This window comes from Mesoplodon bidens, assembly GCF_964165515.1.
Source record: "Mesoplodon bidens genome assembly, chromosome: 2".
In the NCBI taxonomy this organism is placed as follows: Eukaryota; Metazoa; Chordata; class Mammalia; order Artiodactyla; family Ziphiidae; genus Mesoplodon; species Mesoplodon bidens.
Window position 1 is genome coordinate 137,047,777 of NC_138177.1, and position 21,589 is coordinate 137,069,365.

A 21,589-nucleotide genomic window follows, 5' to 3' on the forward strand; every position below is an offset into this window, starting at 1 on the left:
CAAAGGTCTCTTAGGCTGTCTTCATTTCTTTTCATTCTTTTTTTTTTATTCTGTTCTGCAGCAGTGATTTCCACCACTCTGTCTTCCAGTCACTTATCCGTTCTTCTGCCTCAGTTATTCTGCTGTTGTTTCCTTCTAGTATATTTTTCATTTCAGCTGTTGCATTGTTCATCTCTGTTTGTTTGTTCTTTACTTCTTCTAGGTCTTTGTTCTTTAATTCTTCTAGGTCTTTGTTAAACATGCCTTGTATCTTCTCGATCTTTGCCTCCATTCTTTCTCCAAGGTCCTGGGTCATCTTCACTATCATTATTCTGAATTATTTTTCTGGAACATTGCCTATTTCCACTTCATTTAGTTGTTTTTTGGGGTTTTATCTTGTTCGTTCATCTGGTACGTAGTCTTCTGCATTTTCATTTTGTCTATCTTTCTGTGAATTGTGGTTTTCATGCCACAGGCTGCAGGATTGTAGTACTTCTTGCTTCTGCTATCTGCCCTCTGGTGGACGAGGCTATCTAAGAGGCTTGTGCGAGCTTCCTGATGGGAGGAACTGGTGCTGGGTAGAGCTGGGCGTTGCTGCAGTGGGCAGAGCTCAGTAAAACTTTAATCCACTCGTCTGCTGTTGGGTGGGGCTGAGTTCCCTCCCTGTTGGTTGGTTGGCCTGAGGCGACCCATCACTGGAGCCTACAGGCTCTTTGTTGGGGCTAATGGTGGACTCTGGGAGGCCTCACGCCAAGGAGTACTTCCTAGAAGTTCTGCTACCAGTGTCCCTGTCCCCACGGTGAGTCACAGCTGCCCCCCCCGCCGCCTCTGCAGGAGACCCTCCAACACTAGCAGGTTGGTCTGGTTCAGTCTCCTGTGGGGTCACTGCTCCTTCTGCCTGGGTCCTGATGCACACAGTACTTTGTGTGTGCCCTCCAAGAGTGGAGTCTCTGTTTCCCCCCATCCTGTTGATTTGCAATCAAATCCTGCTAGCCTTCAAAGTCTGATTCTCTTGGATTTCCTCCTCCCGTTGCTGGACCCCCAGGTTGGGAATCCTGACGTGGGGCTCAGAACCTTCACTCCAGTGGGTGGACTTCTGTGGTGTAATTGTTCTCCAGTCTGTGAGTCACCCACCCAGCAGTTATGGGATTTGATTTTATTGTGATTGCGCCCCTCCTACTGTCTCACTGTGGCTTTTCCTTTGTCTTTGAATGTGAGATGTCTTTTTTGGTGAATTCCAGTGTCTTCCTGTTGATGATTGTTCAACAGTTAGTTGTGATTCCAGTGCTCTCACAAGAGGGAGTGAGTGCACATCCTTCTACTCCACCATGTTGAACCCATCTTTGTCTTGTTCTTGGTCTTAGGGAAAGGTTTTCAGTTTTTCACTGTTGAATGTGATGTTCACTGGGGTTTTTTCATATATAGCTTTTATTATGGTAAGGTACTTTCCTTCTGTTCCTAGTTTCTTGATTTTTTTCATTAAGGGTGTTGAATTTTTTGAAATGCTCTTTCTGTACCTATTGAGATGATCATGTTATTTTTATCCTTCATTCTATTAGTGAAGTATATAGCATTAATTGATTTTTGTATGTTGAACCACCCTTGCATCCCAGGCATAAATCCCACTTGGTCATGATATGCTGTTCTTTTAATGTGCTATTGAGTTTCGTTTGCTAGTGTTTCGTTGAGAGGCTTTGCATCTATATGTTCCTCTGGAATTTTTGTCTATAATTTTCGTAGTGTCTTTGGCTGGCTTTGGTATCAGGGCAATGCTGACCTTGTGAAATGAGTTTAGGAGTGTTCCCTTCTCATTAATGTTTTGGATGAATTTGGGAGGGATTCACATTAATTCTTCTTTAAATGTTTGGTAGAAATCACCAGTGAAGCCATCTGGTCCTGTGCTTTTCTTTGTCGTGAGATTTATTTATTACTGATTCAGTTAGCTCTTAGTTCATTGTTTTTTTTTTCTATTGCTTTTCTATTCTTTATTTTGTTTATTTCTACCATTATAATCTCTATTATATTCTAATTTCTGCTAACTTTGGGCTTAGTTTGTTCTTCTTTTCATAATTCCTTATGATGTAAACTTAGGTTACTTATTTGAGATGTTTTTTAATGTAGATGTTTATTACTATAAATTTCCCACTTAGTATTCCTCTTCACTTTCAACCTATCTGTGTCCTTATATCTAAAGTGAGTCTCTTGTAGAGAGCATATATTTGGATCTTGTTTTTTCATTCTTTCATTCTTTATTTTTGGAGTGAGGACTTTAATGCATTTACATTTAAAGTAATTACTGATAAGAAAAGACTTTCTGTTGCTATTTTGTTGTTTTCGGTCTGTCTTGTAGAACTTTTGTCCTTTCCCTTCCTGGCAGTCTTCATGTTTCATTGATATCTTGTATTGATATACTTTGAATCCTTTCTCTTTTACTTTTATATATTTTCCACAGGTATTTTCTTTGTTTTCATGATAGGGCTTACATAAAACATCTTCTAGTTGTAACAGTCTATTTTAAGCTGATAACAACTTAACCTCATTTGCGTACAAAACCTCTACATTTTACTTTTTCTCCTCTACACACTATGTTATTGATGTTACAATTTACATATTTTTATATTTACATCCATTAACATATTCTTTTAGTTATTTTTAATACTACTGACTTTTATTCAAGAATTAAAGTGATTTACCTACTACTATTAGAATATTACAATATTCTTTATTTGTCTATATATTTACCTTTACAGTGAGTTATACAGTTTCATTGCTTTCATATTACTGTTTATAGTCCTTTTGCTTGAACTTGAAGAACTCTCTTTAGTGTTTCTTGTAAGGCAGGTCTAGTGGTGATGAACTCCCTCAGCTTTTTTTGTCTGAGAAAGTCTTCATCCTTCTTTTTTTTTTTTTTTTTTTTTTTTTGTGCGGTATGCAGGCCTCTCACTGTTGTGGCCTCTCCCGTTGCGGAGCACAGGCTCCGGACGCGCAGGCTCAGCGGCCATGGCTGACAGGCCTAGCTGCTCCGTGGCATGTGGGATCTTCCCAGACCGGGGCACGAACCCATGTCCCCTGCATCGGCAGGAGGACTCTCAATCAACCACTGCGCCACCAGGGAAGCCCCATCCTTCATTTTTTTTGTGTGTGTGATATGCGGGCCCCTCACTGTTGTGGCCTCTCCCGTTGCGGAGCACAGGCTCCAGATGCGCAGGCTCAGCGGCCATGGCTCACAGGCCCAGCCACTCCGTGGCATGTGGGATCCTCCTGGACCGGGGCACGAACCCATGTCCCCCACATTGGCAGGCGGACTCTCAACCACTGTGCCACCAGGGAAGCCCCATCCTTCATTTTTGAAGGACAGTTTTGCTATAGTATTCTTCATTGGCATTTTTTTTCTTTCAGCACTTTGAATATATAACCCCACTCCCTTTAGCCTGCAATATGTGTGCTGAATAAAGCCACTGACAGTCTTATAGGGTGCCCCTTTACATATTGATTCACCTTTCTCTTTCTGCTTTCAAACTTATCTCTTTGTCTTTGACTTTTGACAAATTGGTATATAATGTGTCTAGGTGTTGATTTCTTGGAGTTCATCTTTTCTAGAGTGTGTTTGGCTTCCTGAATCTGGATATCTATTTTTTTCTCCAGAAGAGGGAAGTTTTCAGCTATTATTTTTTCAAATAAGCTTTCTGCCCCATTTCTCTCTCTCTCCTTCTGGGACTCCTATAATGCATATATTGTTCTGCTGCTGGATAATATCCCATAAATTCCTTAAGCTTTCTTCACTCTTTTATTATTTGTTCTCTTCTCTGACTAGATGATTTCTAATGACTTGTCTTTGAGTTCACTGATCCTTTCTGGATATAGTCTGATGTTGAACCCTTCTAGTGAATTCTTCAGTTATTTATAGTGTTCTTCAGCTCCAAGATTTCTGTTTGGTACTCTTTAATATTTTCTATCTCTTGATTGCAGTGCATGCATTTCTGCTGATCTGGATGAGCAATTTTATGATGGTCAGTTTGAATTCTCTGTCAGGTAAATCATGTATCTGTTTCATTAGTGTTGGTTTCTGGAGATTTAACTTGTTCTTTTGAGGCTTATTTCCCTGTTTCTTCATCTTTCTTGATGTTTTGTATTGGTATCTTCACAGAGGAAAAAACTGTCACTTCCTCCAGTCTTCACAGACTGGCCTTGTGCAGGAGAAGATCCTTACCAATCGGCCCAGCCGAAGACTTTGGGTAACTTCTCAAACATTCAGGCTAGTCCAAACCTCTGTCTTTGGTCTTAGTGCTCCCCAGGCATCTAAAGTATTCCAGAGTCTGTCAGTGCTCTGAGATAGGTGTGACAGTCGCTAGTCCCCCTGGCAGCTCCCAGAAATGTCGGAACATTAGATATGGGTTTCACCTCCTATCCCCAGGGAGGAGAGCCAAGAAGGAGAAGCTGGGAGCTGGGACTTTTTTTTTTTTTTTTCCTGCTCACTCTGTGTTGAGCTGGGGGGAGGGCTGTGGTGACTGCTTGTGTGCTAGTTCACTCAGTCATTTTGGTTCTCACTGGTTACCAGGCATCTAGTGTATGCTGGATCTCGTTAGTGCTCTGAGTCAGGTGAGACAGAAGCCAGTCTTCGGGCAGCCATGGAAAAGTTGGAACATTGGAAGTGTGGTCTAACTCTTTTCCTCCCTAGGGAGAAGCTGACCAAAAAGGACCCTGTCCTCCAAATATCAGGGGTCTGAGCTCTGATCACTGAATGCTGCTTTTAATCACACAGTGGCAGAGGTAGATAGCCATTATTGTTGCACCTCCCTCCATTATTGCAAGCCCTTTCCCTCCTGGCTGAAGTGACTTTCGGGGGATTTAAGTGTCCAGTGCCCTTCCCCCCTTTCATTTTTTCCCTTTTTATTTTTTCTTTTGGGAGCCAGACGCTGAAAACTGGGGCATTTCAAAATGAATACATACATGGGGAGATTTAGAAAGTGACCACACATGCTAGAAAAAACCTGAGAAGACATTCAATTTACACCTCAGGCTGATCCCCAGCACAGTGACAGCCTACAGCAAAACAAACAAAGAAACAGTAACAAAACAACAAAAAACCCAGCAAACCCTAAGGAAGGGGTAGAATCTGATTTCCAGTTACCACATTATTAGATTCAAATGTCCAGTGTTCTCCAAAAAGCACAAGATATACAAAGAAACAGGAAAATATGGCCCATTCAAAATAAAATAATAAATCCACAGAAACTGTCCCTTAAGAAAACCTAATGGCAGGTATACTAGACAAATACTTCATAAAATTCACAAGACAGATTCAAAGGCAGATTGGAACAGGCAGAAGAATCAGTGAACTTTGAAGATAAGACAATAGAAATTATTAAGGCTGAGGAACTGAAAGAAAGAAGATTGAAGAAAAGCAAACAGAGCCTAAGGGGACTTGTGGGAACCATCAAGTGGACAACGTACACATTGTGGGAATCCCAGAAGGAGAAGAGAGAGGGAAAGGTGCAGAGAGAATATTTGAAGAAATAATGGCTGAAAACTTACCTAAAATGAAGAAAGACATAAACATCAAAGTAGCTCATTGAACTCCAAGGAAGATGAACAGGGAGACCCACATTGAGGTACATTATAATCAAACTTTAAAAAGGCAAAGACAAAGAGCAGATCTTGAAAACAGCAAGATAGAAGCAAATCATCACATTCAAGGGATCCTTTATAAGATTTTCAGCATATTTGTCACCAGAAATTATGGAGACCAGAAGACAGGGCTCAGTATGTTTAAAGTGCTAAAAGAAAAAATACCTGTGAACCAAAAATCCTATATCCTGCAAAACTGTTCTTCAAAAATGAGGGAGAAATGAAAACATTCCCAGTTAAATAAAAGTTGAGGGAGTTTGTGACCACTAGACTTGCCCTGCAGGAAATGTACAAGGGAGTCCTGCAAGGTGAAATGAATGGATACTAGATAGTTACTCATAGACTGAAGGGACTTCCTTGGTGGTCCAGTGGTTAAGATTCCACGCTTCCAGGGCAGGGGGTGCGGGTTTGATCCCTGGTTGGAGAACTAAGATCCCACATGCTGCATGGCCAAAAAAACAAACAAAAAAACAAAACAGAACAAAACCTGTATGGAGAAATAAAGATCTTAATAAAGGCAAAAACGTGGACAGTTGTAAAAGTATTATTGTAACAGTGGTTTGTAACTGTACTTTTTGTTTGTTTTCTACATGATTTAAGAGACATTTAAAGGAAAAAACAACCATTAGTATAAAAGTTAGTATTACTGTAACCTTGGTTTGTAACTTCAAATCTTGTTTTTTTAATGTAATTAGGAGACTAATGCATTTATTTATTTACTTATTTTAAAATTAAAGTGTCGTTGATTTACAGTGTTGTGTTAATTACTGCTGTACAGCAAAGTGATTCAGTTATACATATATATATATATACATTCTTTTTTTGTGTTCTTTTCCATTATGGTTTATCATAGGATATTGAGAATAGTTCTCTGTGCTATACAGTAGGACCTTGTTGTTATCCATTTTATATATAAAAGCTTGCATCAGCTAACCCCAACCTCCCACTGCATTCCTCCCACAACCCCCTCCCCCTTGTCAACCACCAGTCTGTTCTCTATATCTGTGATTCTGCTTCTGTTTTGTAGATAGGTTCATCTGTGTCATATTTTATATTCCACATATGAGTGATATCATATGATATTTGTCTTTCTCTTTCTGACTTACTTCACTTAGTATGATAATGTCTAATTACCTCTATGTTGCTGCAAATGGCGTTATTTCATTCACTTTTATGTCCGAGTAGTATTCCATTATATATATGTACCACATCTTCTTTATCCATTCATCTGTTGATGGACACTTAAGTTGTTTCCATATCTTGGCAATTGTAAATAATGCTGCTATGAACATGTATCTTTTTGAATTAGTGGGTTTTTTTTTTCGGATATATACCCAGGAGTGGAATTGCTGAGTCATATGGTAGTTCTATATTTAGTTTTTTGAGAAACCGCCATGCAGAGGTTTTCCACAGTGGCCACACCAATTTACATTCCCACCAACAGTGTAGGAGGGTTCCCTTTTCTCCACCAACATTTATTATTTGTGTTCTTTTTGATTATAGCTGTTCTGACAGATGTGACATCATAACTCATTGTGGGTTTGATTTGCATTTCCCTGATGATTAGTGATGTTGAGTATCTTTATGTGCTTGCTGGCCATCTACATTTCCTCTTTGGAAAAATATACTCAGTTCTTCTGCCCGTTTTTTAATCAAGTTGTTTGATATTTTGATATCGAGTTATATGAGCTGTTTATATATATTGGATATTAATCCCTTATCAGTCATATCATTTGCAAATATTTTCTCCCATTCAGTAGATTGTCTTTTTGTTTTGCCAATTGTTTCCTTTGCTGTGCAAAAGGTTTTAAGTTTAATTATGCCCCATTTGTTTATTTTTGCTTTTATTTACTTTAGGACACAGATCCAAAAAGCTATAGCTGTGATTTCTGTCAAAGAGTGTTCTGCCTATGTTCTTCTCTAGGAGTTTTATAGTATCTGGTCTCACATTTAAGTCTTTAATCCATTTTGAGTTTTTGTATATGGTGTTAGAGAATGGGGATTTTTTTGGCTTGTTTGCTTGTTTGTTTTTCTTTTACCACACCACTCGGCTTGCGGGATCTTAGTTTCCCCACCAGGGATTGCACTTGGGTCATGGCAGTGAAAGCGCCGAGCCCTAACCACTGGACCACCAGGAATCCCCTAGAGAATGTTTTAATGTCATTCTTTTACATGTAGCTGTCCAGTTTTCCCAGCACCACTTATTGAAGAGATTGTTTTTCCTCCATTTTATATTCTTGCCCCCTTTGTCGTAGGTTAATTGACCATAAATGCATGAATTTATTTCTGGGCTCTCTATGCTGTTCCATTCATCTATATGTCTGTTTTTGATTTCTGTAGCTTTGTAGTATAGTTTGAAGTCAGGAAGTGTGATTCCTCCAGCTCTGTTCTTCCTTCTCAAGATTGTTTTGGCTATTTGGGCTCTTTTGTTTCCATACAAATTTTAAAATTGTCTAGTTCTGTGAAAAGTGCCATTGGTAATTTGATAGGGATTGCATGGAATCTGTTGATTGCCTTGGATAGTATTGTCATTTTAACAATACTGATTCTTCCAATCCAAGAAAATAGGTATATCTTTCCGTCTGTTTGTGTCATCTTCAGTTACTTATATCAGCGTCTTAGAGGTTTCCAAGTACAGGTTTTTTGCCTCCTTAGGTAGGTTTATTCCTAGGTATTTTATTCTTTTTGCTGTGATGGTAAATGGGATTGTTTCCTTAATTTCTCTTTCTAATAGCTCATTTTTAGTGTATAGAAATGCAACCAATTTCTATATATTAATCTTGTATCCCACAACTTTACTGAATTCATTGATGAGCTCTAGTAGTTTTCTGGTGGCATAATAAGGATTTTCTAAGTATAGTATCATGTCATCTGCAAACAGTGACCATTTTACTTCTTCTTTTCCAATTTGGATTCCTTTTATTTCTTTTTCTTCTCTGATTGCCATGGCTAGGACTTCTAAAACTCTGTTGAATAAAAGCGGCAAGAATGGGCATCCGTGTCCTGTTCCTGATCTTAGAGGAAATGCATTCAACTTTTTACCATTGAGTATAATGTTAGCTGTGGGTTTGTCATGTATGGCCTTTATTATGTTGAGGTATGTTCCCTCTATGTCCACTTTCTGGAGAGTTTTTATTATAAATGGGTGAATTTTATCAAAATATTTTCTGCATCTATTGAGATGATTATATGGGTTTTTTTTTTTAACATCTTTATTGGAGTATAATTGCTTTACAATGGTGTGTTAGTTTCTGCTTTATAACAAAGTGAATCAGTTATACATATACATATGTCCCTGTATCTCTTCCCTCTTGCATCTCCCTCCCTCCCACCCTCCTTATCCCACCCCTCTAGGTGGTCACAAAGCACCGAGCTGATCTCCCTGTGCTATGCGGCTGCTTCCCACTAGCTACCTATTTTACGTTTGGTAGTGTATGTATGTCCATGCCACTCTCTCACTTTGCCCCAGCTTACCCTTCCCACTTCCCGTATCCTCAAGTCCATTCTCTAGTAGGTCTGCATGTTTATTCCCATCTTGCCCCTAGGTTCTTCATGACCATTTTTTTTAGATTCCATATATATGTGTTAGCATACGGTATCTGTTTTTCTCTTTCTGACTTACTTCACTCTATATGACAGTCTCTAGGTCCATCCACCTCACTACAAATAACTCAGTTTTGTTCGTTTTTATGGCTGAGTAATATTCCATTATATATATGTGCCACATCTTCTTTATCCATTCATCTGTTGATGGACACTTAGGTTGCTTCCATGTCCTGGATATTGTAAATAGAGCTGCAGTGAACATTTTGGTACATGACTCTTCTTGAATTATGGTTTTCTCAGCGTATATGCCCAGTAGTGGGATTGCTGGGTCATATGGTAGTTCTATTTTTAGTTTTTTTTTTTTTTTTTTGCGTTACGCGGGCCTCTCACTGTTGTGGCCTCTCCTGTTGCAGAGCACAGGCTCCGGACGCGCAGGCTCAACAGCCATGGCTCACGGGCCCAGCGGCTCCGCGGCATGTGGCATCTTCCCGGACCGGGGCGCGAACCCGCGTCCCCTGCATCGGCAGGCGGACTCTCAACCACTGCGCCACCAGGGAAGCCCTATTTTTAGTTTTTTAAGGAACCTCCATACTGTTCTCCATAGTGGCTGTATCAGTTTACATTCCCACAAACAGTGCAAGAGGGTCCCTTTTCTCCACACCGTCTCCAGCATTTATTGTTTGTAGATTTTTTTGGTGATGGCCATTCTGAACGGTGTGAGATGGTATCTCATTGTAGTTTTGATTTGCATTTCTCTAATGATTAATGATGTTGAGCATTCTTTCATGTGTCTGTTGGGATCATATGGTTTTTATTCTCCAATTTGTTGATGTGGTGTATCACATTGATTGATTTGCGTATATTGAAGAATCCTTGCATCCCTGGGATAAATTCCACTTGATCATGGTGTATGATACTTTTAATGAATTGTTGGGTTCAGTTTGCTAGTAGTATTCTGTTGAGGATTTTTGTGTCTATGTTCATCAGTGATATTGGTCTGTAGTTTTCTTTCTTTGTGATATCCTTGGTTTTGGTATCAGGGTGTGGTGGCCTCGTAGAATGAGCTTGGGAGTGCTCCTCCCTCTGCAATTTTTGGAAGAATTTGAGGATAGGTGTTAGCTCTTCTGTAAATGTTTCATAGAATTCACCTGTGAAGCCATCTGGTCCTGCACTTTTGTTTGTTGGAAGGTCTTTAATTACAGTTTCAATTTCATTACTTGTGATTGGTCTGTTTATATTTTCTAATTCTTCCTGGTTCACTATTGGAAAGTTGTACCTTTCCAAGAATTTGTCCATTTCTTCCAGGTTGTCCATTTTATTGGCATATAGTTGCTTGTACTAGTCTCTTAATGATCCCTTGTATTTTTGCGGTGTCAGTTGTAAATTTCTCCTTTCTCCTTTGTAATTTTATTGATTTGAGTCCTCTCCCTTTTTTTCTTGATGAGTCTGGCTAAAAGTTTATCAATTTTATCTTTTCAAAGAACCAGTTCTTAGTTTCATTGATCTTTTCTATTTTTTTGTTTTAGTCTCTATTTTATTTATTTCTGCTCTGATGGTTATGATTTCTTCCCTTCTACTAACTTTGGTGTTTTTTTTTTTTTTAGAATTCAAATTTATTTATTTAGTTAGTTATTTTAATGCTTGACAGTCTCTTTTTTTTTTTCAAACAGAAAGTCACAAAAATTATAATCATCCTCATCGGTTCACTCAATCCCATGTGATTAATTTTTTTTATCTTGATCTTTTGTTAGCACTTTTATGAATTCATCAGTTTTCCATTAACTTTGGGTTTTGTTTATTCTTCTTTCTCTAGTTTCTTTAGGTGTAAGTTTAGGTTATTTATTTGAGACTTTTCTTGTTTCCTGAGGTAAGAGTGTATCACTATAAACTTTCCTTTTAGAGCTGCTTTTGCTGTGTCTCATAGGTTTTGGATCATTGTGTTTTTATTTTCATTTGTCTCCAGGTATTTTTTTATTTCCTCTTTGATTTCTTCAGTGATCCATTGGTTGTTTAGTAGCATATTATGTAGCCTCCACTAAACAATATACTTTTAAACAACCAATGAGTTTAAAGAAGAAATCGCAAGGGAAGTTAATAAATACTAGAGATGAATGACAGTGAAAACATAATATACCAAAAGTTACAGGACACAGTAAAAGCAGTAGTAAGGGTGACTAGTAATTAGATTGAGAATAAGTAATCAAAATCTTCCAGCAGAGCAAAGTCCTGGATCTGACAGCATCACCGGTGAATTCTCCCCAGCATTTAAAGAAGAATTAATACCAGTCCTTTGCAAACTTTCCCATAAGACTGAAGAGGGGGGAACACTTCCTAACTCATTCTGTGAAACCAGTATGATCCTAATACCAAATCCAGACAAAGACACTACAAGAAAAGAAACCTACCGACTAATATCCCTTAAGCACATTGATGTAAAAACTCTCAACAGAATACTAGCAAATATAATTCAGCAGCCTATTAAAAGGATTATACACCATGGCCAAATGAGATTTATCCCTGGAATGCAAGAATGGTTCAGCATATAAAAATTAATCAAAGTGATATGCTGTATCAAGAAAATGAAGGAAAAAAGCCACATGATTATCTTGATACAGAAAAAGCATTTGGCAAAATGCTTCAACACCCTTTCGTGATAAGGAACATGCAACAAAATAGAGGTAAGAAGGAAACTCCATCACTGCAATAAAAACCATATATGAAAAGCCCACAGCAGCAAAGACTGAAAGCTTTTCCTTTAAGATAGTGAACAAGGTAAGGATATGCACTTTCACTTCTATTCAACAAAGTACTGGAAGTTTCTAGTCAGCAAGAAAAAGAAATAAAAAGCATCCAAATTTTAAAGGCAGAAGTAAAATTATCTCTGCAGGTGATATGATCATGTATGTAGAAAATCCTAAAGACTCTACAAAAAAAGTTGTTTAAACTAATAAGCGAATTTAGCAAAGTAGCGGAATATGAAGTCAGCACACAAAAATCAATTGTATTCCTATACATGAACAGTGAACAATCTGAAAAGGAAACTACAAAAATAATTCCATTTACAGTAGCGTCCACAAGAATAAAAGACTTGGGAATTAACCAAGGAGGTGACAGGCTCATATGGTGAAAACTACAAAACATTTCTTAAACAATTTAAGACATAAATGAATGGAAAAACATCCTGTGTTTATGGATTGTAAACTTAATGTTGTTAAAGTGTCAGTACCCAAACCAATCTACAAATTCAATGTAATCCCTATCAAAATTCCAATCACTTCTTTTTTTCAGAAATAGCAAAACCCATCCTAAAGTTCATATGCAATCTTAAGGGACCTGAATAGCCAAAACAATCTTTTTCAAAGAACAAAACTTAGAAGGCTCACACGTCCTGATTTCAAAACTAACTACAAATTTGCAGTAATCAAAACAATGTGGTATTAGCATGAAAGGCATATAGACTAATAGAATAGAATAGGTACCCAGAAATAAACCCTCACACATATGGTCAAATCATTTTTTTGTCGAGGGTGGATAATGGGTAAAGGACAGTCTTTTCAGGAAATGGTGTTTGGGAAAGCAGGATATTCACATACAAAAGAGTGAACCTGGACCCTTACATAACACCATATACAGAAACGAACTCAAAATTTTTTAAGGACCTGAGTGTAAGACCCAAAACAATAAGACTGTTAGAAAAAAGCATAGGGCAGAAGCTTCACAACATTGGTTTTGGTAATGATTTCTTATCTGTGACTCCAAAGGTGCAGTTGACCAAAGAAAAAATGGACAAATTGGACTTAATGGAAAAAAAAAAATTGTATCAAAAGACACCATCCACAGAGTAAAAAGAGACAACTCACAGAATGGGAGGAAATATTTGCAAATCATGTATATGATAAGGGATTAATATCTGAATATATAGAGAACTTCTAAACTCAACAACAACAAAACCCTGATTCAAAAATGGGCAAAACTGTCGTTTCTTTATATTTATTTGAGGTCTTTTCCTAATTATTCTAGTGGTATAGATGAAGAGTAAAATTTCTTTAGTACAGTTTAATAACAGATTAGATTTTAAAATCTTTGTATGAAACCTAAGTTTTTTTAATTCGTGTGGAAGATTTTTACCCTTGATACATGTTCTTAATATCCATCATACTGAATGAAAATAGTGGGTTATCTTTGGGAGTGGGATTATTTTTTTTTTTTTTTTTTTTTTTTTGCGGTATGTGGGCCTCTCACTGTTGTGGCCTCTCCCGTTGCGGAGTACAGGCTCCGGACGCGCAGGCTCAGCGGCCATGGCTCACGGGCCCAGCCACTCCGCGGCATGTGGGATCCTCCCAGACCGGGGCACGAACCCGTGTCCCCTGCATCAGCAGGCGGACTCTCAACCACTGCGCCACCAGGGAAGCCCGGAGTGGGATTATTTTGAATGCTGTGTAGGGTGAAGGGCAAGGGAGGAAGATTCTTTTTGAGTTCCATAATACCATATTGGTTGAGTTTTTTCTTTTTGAGCAATGAGCATATTCTACTTTTATTAAAATGATAATGGAAAATATTTTTAAAACATGTAATGACATAAAGGTAAATTTAAAATAATGTCCTCATAAGTAAGCTTACTTTGTGCTTTTATTAATTTTGATTTTAGGCTTGTGTGGACGTCAGAGCAAGTTCAGTGTTTTGGCAACAGATGGAATTTGCAGAAAGCCTCCATGGTCTTCCCAAGTTGCCAGAATGGTTATCTACACACCCTTCTCATGGAAATCGAGCCGAGCACTTGGATAGACTCATACCTCAGGTAAGCTAAACTGCGTAAGGCAAGACATTATTTTTACTGTGTCATTTATTTTTAATACTTTACTTCTTGTGCTTAGAAAAAGAGCACTAGAAAAAAAAATCCTTTGTATTAGTTTGCTTTCTGGTTATTTCTTTTAAAAGATAGAATAAATAATCAGCTATTTTGATTACCATCAGTTTTCAAAGGATTTGACTGAAAAGTAAAATCCAGCTAGTCCGCAAGTCTTAGTGAATAAATTGGTGTGTATAGTTGACTTTTCTTCTTTTTTTTTTTACATCTTTATTGGAGTATAATTGCTTTACAATGGTGTGTTAGTTTTTGCTTTATAACAAACTGAATCAGTTATACATATGTTCCCATATCTCTTCCCTCTTGCATCTCCCTCCCTCCCACCCCTCTAGGTGGTCACAAACTACCAAGCTGATCTCCCTGTGCCATGCACCTGCTTCCTACTAACTATCTATTTTACATTTGGTAGTGTATATATATATGTCCATGCCACTCTCTTTGTCCCAGCTTACCCTTCCCACTCCCCGTATCCTCAAGTCCATTCTCTAGTAGGTCTGCATATTTATTCCCGTCTTGCCCCTAGGTTCTTCATGACCATTTTTTTTTAGATTCCATATATATATGTTAGCATATGGTATTTGTTTTTCTCTTTCTGACTTACTTCACTCTGTATGACAGACTCTAGGTCCATCCACCTCACTACAAATAACTCAGTTTCGTTGCTTTTTATGGCTGAGTAATATTCCATTATATATATGTGCCACATCTTCTTTATCCATTCATCCGTTGATGGACACTTAGTTTGCTTCCATGTCCTGGATATTGTAAATAGAGCTGCAATGAACATTTTGGTATATGACTCTTTTTGAATTATGGTTTTCTCAGGGTATGTGCCCAGTAGTGGGATTTCTGGGTCACATGGTAGTTCCATTTGTAGCTTTTTAAGGAACCTCCATACCGATTTCCATAGTGGCTGTATCAATTTACATTCCCACCAGCAGTGCAAGAGTGTTCCCTTTTCTCCACACCCTCTCCAGCATTTATTGTTTCTAGATTTTTTCATGATGACCATTCTGACTGGTGTGAGATGATATCTCATTGTAGTTTTGATTTGCATTTCTCTAATGATTAATGATGTTGAGCATTCTTTCATGTGTTTGTTGGCAATCTTTATATCTGTATTTCTATCTAAATAGAAATCTCTATTTAGGTCTTCTGCCCATTTTTTGGATTGGGTTGTTTGTTTTTTTGTTACTGAGCTGCATGAGCTGCTTGTAATTTGTGGAGATTAATCCTTTGTCAGTTGCTTCATTTGAAAGTATTTTCTCCCATTCTGAGGGCTGTCTTTTGGTCTTGTTTATGGTTTCCTTTGCTGTGCAAAAGCTTTGAAGTTTCATTAGGTCCCATTTGTTTATTTTTGTTTTTATTTCCATTTCTCTAGGAGGTGAGTCAAAAAGGATCTTGCTGTGATCTATGTCATAGAGTGTTCTGCCTATGTTTTCCTCTAAGAGTTTGATTGTTTTGGGCCTTACATTAAGATCTTTAATCCATTTGGAGCTTATTTTTGTGTATGGTGTTAGGGAGTGTTCTAATCTCATACTTTTACATGTACCTGTCCAGTTTTCCCAGCACCACTTATTGAAGAGCCTGTCCTTTCTCCATTGTATATTCTTGCCTCCTTTATCAAAGATAAGGTGACCATATGTGCGTGGGTTTATCTCTAGGCTTTCTATCCTGTTCCATTGATCTATATTTCTGTTTTTGGGCCAGGGCCATACTTTCTTGATTACTGTAGCTTTGTAGTATAGTCTGAAGTCAGGGAGCCTGATTCCTCCAGCTCCGTTTTTTGTTCTCAAGATTGCTTTGGCTATTCAGGGTCTTTTGTGTTTCCATACAAATTGTGAATTTTTTTATTCTAGTTCTGTGAAAAATGCCAGTGGTAGTATGATAGGGATTGCATTGAATCTGTAGATTGCTTTGGGTAGTATAGTCATTTTCACAATGTTGATTCTTCCAATCCAGTAACATGGTATATCTCTCCATCGATTTGTATCATCTTTAATTTCTTTCATCAGTGTCTTATCATTTTCTGCATACACGTCTTTTGTCTCCTTAGGTAGGTTTATTCCTAGATATTTTATTCTTTTTGTTGCAGTGGTAAATGGGAGTGTTTTCTTAATTTCATTTTCTGATTTTTCATCATTATTGTATAGGAATGCCAGAGATTTCTGTGCATTAATTTTGTATCCTGCTACATTACCGAATTCATAGATTAGCTTTAGTAGTTTTCTGGTAGCATCTTCGGGATTCTCTATGTATAGTATCATGTCATTTGGAACCAGTGGCAGCTTTACTTCTTCTTTTCCGATTTGGATTCCTTTTATTTCTTTTTCTTCTCTGATTGCTGTGGCTGAAACTTCCAAAACTATGTTGAATAAGAGTGGTGAGAGTGGGCAACCTTGTCTTGTTCCTGATCTTAGTGGAAATGGATTCAATTTTTCACCACTGAGGATGATGTTGGCTGTGGGTTTGTCATATATGGCCTTTATTATGTTGAGGAAAGTTCCCTCTCTGCCTACTTTCTGCAGGGTTTTTATCATAAATGGGTGTTGAATTTTGTCGAAAGCTTTCTCTGCATCTATTGAGATGATCATATGGTTTTTCTCCTTCAGTTTGTTAATATGGTGTATCACGTTGATTGATTTGCATATATTGAAGAATCCTTGCATTCCTGGAATAAACCCCACTTGATCATGGTGTATGATCCTTTTAATGTGCTGTTGGATTCTGTTTGCTAGTATTTTGTTGAGGATTTTTGCATCTATGTTCATCAGTGATGTTGGCCTGCAGTTTTCTTTGTGACATCTTTGTCTGGTTTTGGTATCAGGGTGATGGTGGCCTCGTAGAATGAGTTTGGGAGGGAGTGTTCCACCCTCTGCTGTATTTTGGAAGAGTTTGAGAAGGATAGGTGTTAGCTGTTCTCTAAATGTTTGATAGAATTCCCCTGTGAAGCCATCTGGTCCTGGGCTTTTGTTTGTTGGAAGATTTTTAATCACAGTTTCACTTTCAGTGCTTGTGATTGGTCTGTTCATATTTTCTATTTCTTCTTGATTCAGTCTTGGCAGGTTGTGCATTTCTAAGAATTTGTCCATTTCTTCCAGGGTGTCCATTTTATTGGCATAGAGTTGCTTGTAGTAATCTCTCATGATCTTTTGTATTTCTTTTTGTATTTTTTTGTATTCTTTTTTTGTTTGTTTGTTTGTTTTTTTGTGGTACGCGGGCCTCTCACTGTTGTGGCCTCTCCCGTTGTGGAGCACAGGCTCCGGATACACAGGCTCAGCCGCCATGGCTCACAGGCCTAGCCGCTCTGCGGCATGTGGGATCTTCCCGGACCGGGGCACGAACTCGTATCCCCTGCATCGGTAGGCGGACTCTCAACCGCTGCGCCACCAGGGAAGCCTGGTTGGAAGATTTTTAATCACACTCTCAATTTCAGTGCTTGTGGTTGCTCTGTTCATATTTTCTATTTCTTCCTGGTTCAGTCTTGGCAGGTTGTGCATTTGTAAGAATTTGTCCATTTCTTCCAGGTTGTCCATTTTATTGGCATAGAGTTGCTTGTAGTAATCTCTCTTGATCTTTTGTATTTCTGCAGTGTCAGTTGTTACTTCTCCTTTTTCATTTCTAATTCTGTTGATTTGAGTCTTCTCCCTTTTTTTCTTGATGAGTCTGGCTAATGGTTTGTCAATTTTGTTTATCTTCTCAAAGAACCAGCTTTTAGTTTTATTGATCTTTGCTATCGTTTCCTTCATTTCTTTTTATTTCTGATCTGATCTTTATGATTTCTTTCCTTCTGCTAACTTTGGGGTTTTTTGTTCTTCTTTCTCTAATTGCTTTAGGTGCAAGTTTAGGTTGTTTATTTGAGATATTTCCTGTTTCTTAAGGTAGGATTTTATTGCTATAAACTTCCTTCTTAGAACTGCTTTTGCTGCATCCCATAGGTTTTGGGTCATCGTGCCTTCATTGTCACTTGTTTCTAGGTATTTTTTGATTTCCTCTTTGATTTCTTCAGTGATCACTTCGTTATTAAGTAGTGTATTGTTTAGCCTCCATATGTTTGTATTTTTTACAGATCTTTTCCTGTAATTGATATCTAGTCTTATAGCGTTGTGGTCGGAAAAGATACTTGATACAATTTCAGTTTTCTTAAATGTACCAAGGCTTGATTTGTGACCCAAGATATGATCTATCCTGGAGAATGTTCCATGAGCACTTGAGAATAATGTGTATTCTGTTGTTTTTAGATGGAGTATCCTATAAATATCAATTAAGTTCATCTTGTTTAATGTATCATTTAAAGCTTGTGTTTCCTTATTTATTTTCATTTTGGATGATCTGTCCATTGGTGCTAGTGGGGTGTTAAAGTCCCGTACTATGAATGTGTTACTGTCGATTTCCCCTTTTATGGCTGTTAGTATTTGCCTTATGTATTGGGGTGCTTCTGTGTTGGGTGCATAAATATTTACAATTGTTGTATCTTCTTCTTGGATCGATCCCTTGATCATTATGTAGTGTCCTTCTTTGTCTCTTGTAATAGTCTTTATTTTAAAGTCTATTTTGTCTGATATGAGAATTGCTACTCCAGCTTTCTTCTGATTTCCATCTGCATGGAATATCTTTTTCCATTCCCTCACTTTCAGTCTGTATGTGTCCCTAGGTCTGAAGTGGGTCTCTTTTAGACAGCATATATATGGATCTTGTTTTTTATCCATTCAACCAGTCTGTGTCTTTTGGTGGGAGCATTTAATCCATTTACATTTAAGGTAATTATCGATATGTATGTTCCTATCCCCATTTTCTTAATTGTTTTGGGTTTGTTATTGTAGGTCTTTTCCTTCTCTTGTGTTTCTTGCCTAGAGAAGTTCCTTTAGCATTTGTTGTAAAGCTGCTTTGGTGGTGCTGAACTCTCTCAGCTTTTGCTTGTCTGTAAAGGTTTTAATTTCTCTATCAAATCTGAATGAGATCCTTGCTGGGGAGAGTAATCTTGGTTGCAGGTTTTTCTCTTTCATCACTTTAAATATGTCCTGCCAGTCCCTTCTGACATGCAGAGTTTCTCCTGAAAGATCAGCTGTTAACCTTATGGGGATTCCCTTGTGTGTTATTTGTTGTTTTTCCCTTGCTGCTTTTAATATGTTTTCTTTGTATTTAATTTTTGACAGTTTGATTAATATGTGTCTTGGCATGTTTATCCTTGGATTTATCCTGTGTGGAACTCTCTGTGCTTCCTGGACTTAATTAACTATTTACTTTCCTATTAGGGAAGTTTTCAGCTATAATCTTTTCAAATATTTTCTCAGTCCCTTTCTTTTTCTCTTCTTCTGGGACCCTTATAATTCAAATGTTGGTGCGTTTAATGTTGTTCCAGAGGTCTCTGAGACTGTCCGCAGTTCTTTTCATTCTTTTTTCTTTATTCTGCTCTGCAGTAGTTATTTCCACTATTTTATCTTCCAGGTCACTTATCCGTTCTTCTGCCTCAGTTATTCTGCTATTGATCCCTTCTAGAGTATTTTTAATTTCATTTATTGTGTTGTTCATCGTTGCTTGCTTCCGCTTTAGTTCTTCTAGGTCCTTGTTAAATGTTTCTTGCATTTTCTCTATTCTATTTCCAAAATTTTGGGTCATCTTTACTATCATTATTCTGAATTCTTTTTCAGGCAGACTGCCTATTTCCTCTTCATTTGTTAGGTCTGGTGGGTTTTTATCTTGCTCCTTAATCTGCTGTGTGTTTTTCTGTCTTCTCATTTTGCTTATCTTACTGTGTTTGGGGTCTCCTTTTTGCAGGCTGCAGGTTCGTAGTTCCCGTTGTTTTTGGTGTCTGTCCCCAGTGGCTAAAGTTGGTTCAGTGGGTTGTGTAGGCTTCCTGGTGGAGGGGACTAGTGCCTGTGTTCTGGTGGATGAGGCTGGATCTTGTCTTTCTGGTGGCCAGGACCACGTCTGGTGGTGTGTTTTGGGGTGTCTGTGGCCTTATTATGATTTTAGGCAGCCTCTCTGCTAATGGGTGGGGTTGTGTTCCTGTCTTGCTCGTTGTTTGGCATAGGGTGTCCAGCACTGTAGCTTGCTGGTCGTTGAGTGAAGCTGGGTGTTGGTATTGAGATGGAGATCTCTGGGAGATTTTCGCCATTTGATATTACCTGCAGCTGGGAGGTCTCTTGTGGACCAGTGTCCTGAAGTTGGCTCTCCCACCTCAGAGGCACAGCACTGACTCCTGGCTCCAGCACCAAGAGCCTTTCATCCACACGCCTCAGAATAAAAGGGAGAAAAAGAAGAAAGAGAGAAAGAGAGAGGGAGGGAGGGAGGAAGGAAAGGAAGGAAGGAAGGAAGAAGATAAAAGAAAATAAAGTAAAATAAAATAAAGTGATTAAAATAAAAAATAATTATTAAGAAGAAAAAAAAATTTTAAGTAAAAAAACAAAAACAAGGGCTTCCCTGGTGGCGCAGTGGTTGAGAGTCTGCCTGCCGATGCAGGGGACGTGGGTTCATGCCCTGGTCTGGGAGGATCCCAAATGCCGCGGAGCGGCTGGGCCCGTGGGCCATGGCTGCTGAGCCTGCGCTTCCGGAGCCTTTGCTCCACAATGGGAGAGGCCACAACAGTGAGAGTCCCGCGTACCGCAAAATAAAAAGAAACCAAAAAAACCCAACCAAACAAACAGAAAACGGACAGGCAGAACTCTAGGACAAATGGTGAAAGCAAAGCTTTACAGACAAAATCTCACACAGACGCATACACGTACACACTCACAAAAAGAGGAAAAGGGAAAAACATAATAAAACTTGCTCTCAAAGTCCACCTCCTCAATTTGGGATGATTCGTTGTCTATTCAGGTGTTCCACAGATGCAGGGTACATCAGGTTGATTGTGGAGATTTAATCCGCTGCTCCTGAGGCTGCTGGGAGAGATTTCCCTTTCTCTGTTCGCACAGCTCCCGTGGCTCAGCTTTGGATTTGGCCCTCCCTCTGCGTGTAGGTCACAGGAGGGCGTCTGTTCTTCGCTCAGACAGGATGGGGTTAAAGGAGCCGCTGATTCGGGAGCTCCGGCTTACTCAGGTTGGGGGAAGGAGGGGTATGGAGTGCGCGGCGAACCTGCTGCGGCAGAGGCCGGCATGACGTTGCACCAGCCTGAGGCGCTCCGTGTGTTCTCCCGGGGAAGTTGTCCCTGGATCACGGTACCCTGGCAGTGGTGGGCTGCACAGGCTCCCCAGAAGGGAGGTGTGGATAGTGACCTGTGTTCGCACACAGGCTTCTTGGTGGCGGCAGCAGCAGCCTTAGCGTCTCATGCCCGTCCCTGGGGTTTGCGCTGATAGCCGCGGTTCGCGCCTGTCTCTGGAGCTCCTTTAAGCAGCGCTCTTAATCCCCTCTCCTCTCGCACCAGGAAACAAAGAGGGAAGAAAAAGTCTCTTGTCTCTTCGGCAGCTCCAGACTTTTCCTGGACTCCCTTCCAGCTAGCCGTGGTGCACTAACCCCCTTCAGGCTGTGTTCACGCCGCCAGTCCTCTCCCTGAGCTCCTACCGAAGCCTGAGCCTCAGCTCCCCGCCCCCGCTCACCCCAGCGAGTGAGCAGACAAGCCTCTTGGGC

The 21,589-nt window shown here is 39.1% G+C and overlaps 1 protein-coding gene across 4 annotated transcripts in view; it reads left to right on the top strand.

Moving 5' to 3' along the window:
• The window catches only part of OMA1 (OMA1 zinc metallopeptidase), a 103,713-nt gene that overhangs the window by 55,905 nt on the left and 26,219 nt on the right, over positions 1-21,589 (top strand). For all 4 annotated transcript variants that reach the window (XM_081258405.1, XM_081258407.1, XM_081258404.1 and 1 more), the window contains exon 8: positions 13,802-13,951. In XM_081258405.1, coding sequence (XP_081114531.1) covers positions 13,802-13,951 — 150 coding nt within the window. The remainder of the gene's footprint in view (positions 1-13,801; positions 13,952-21,589) is intronic.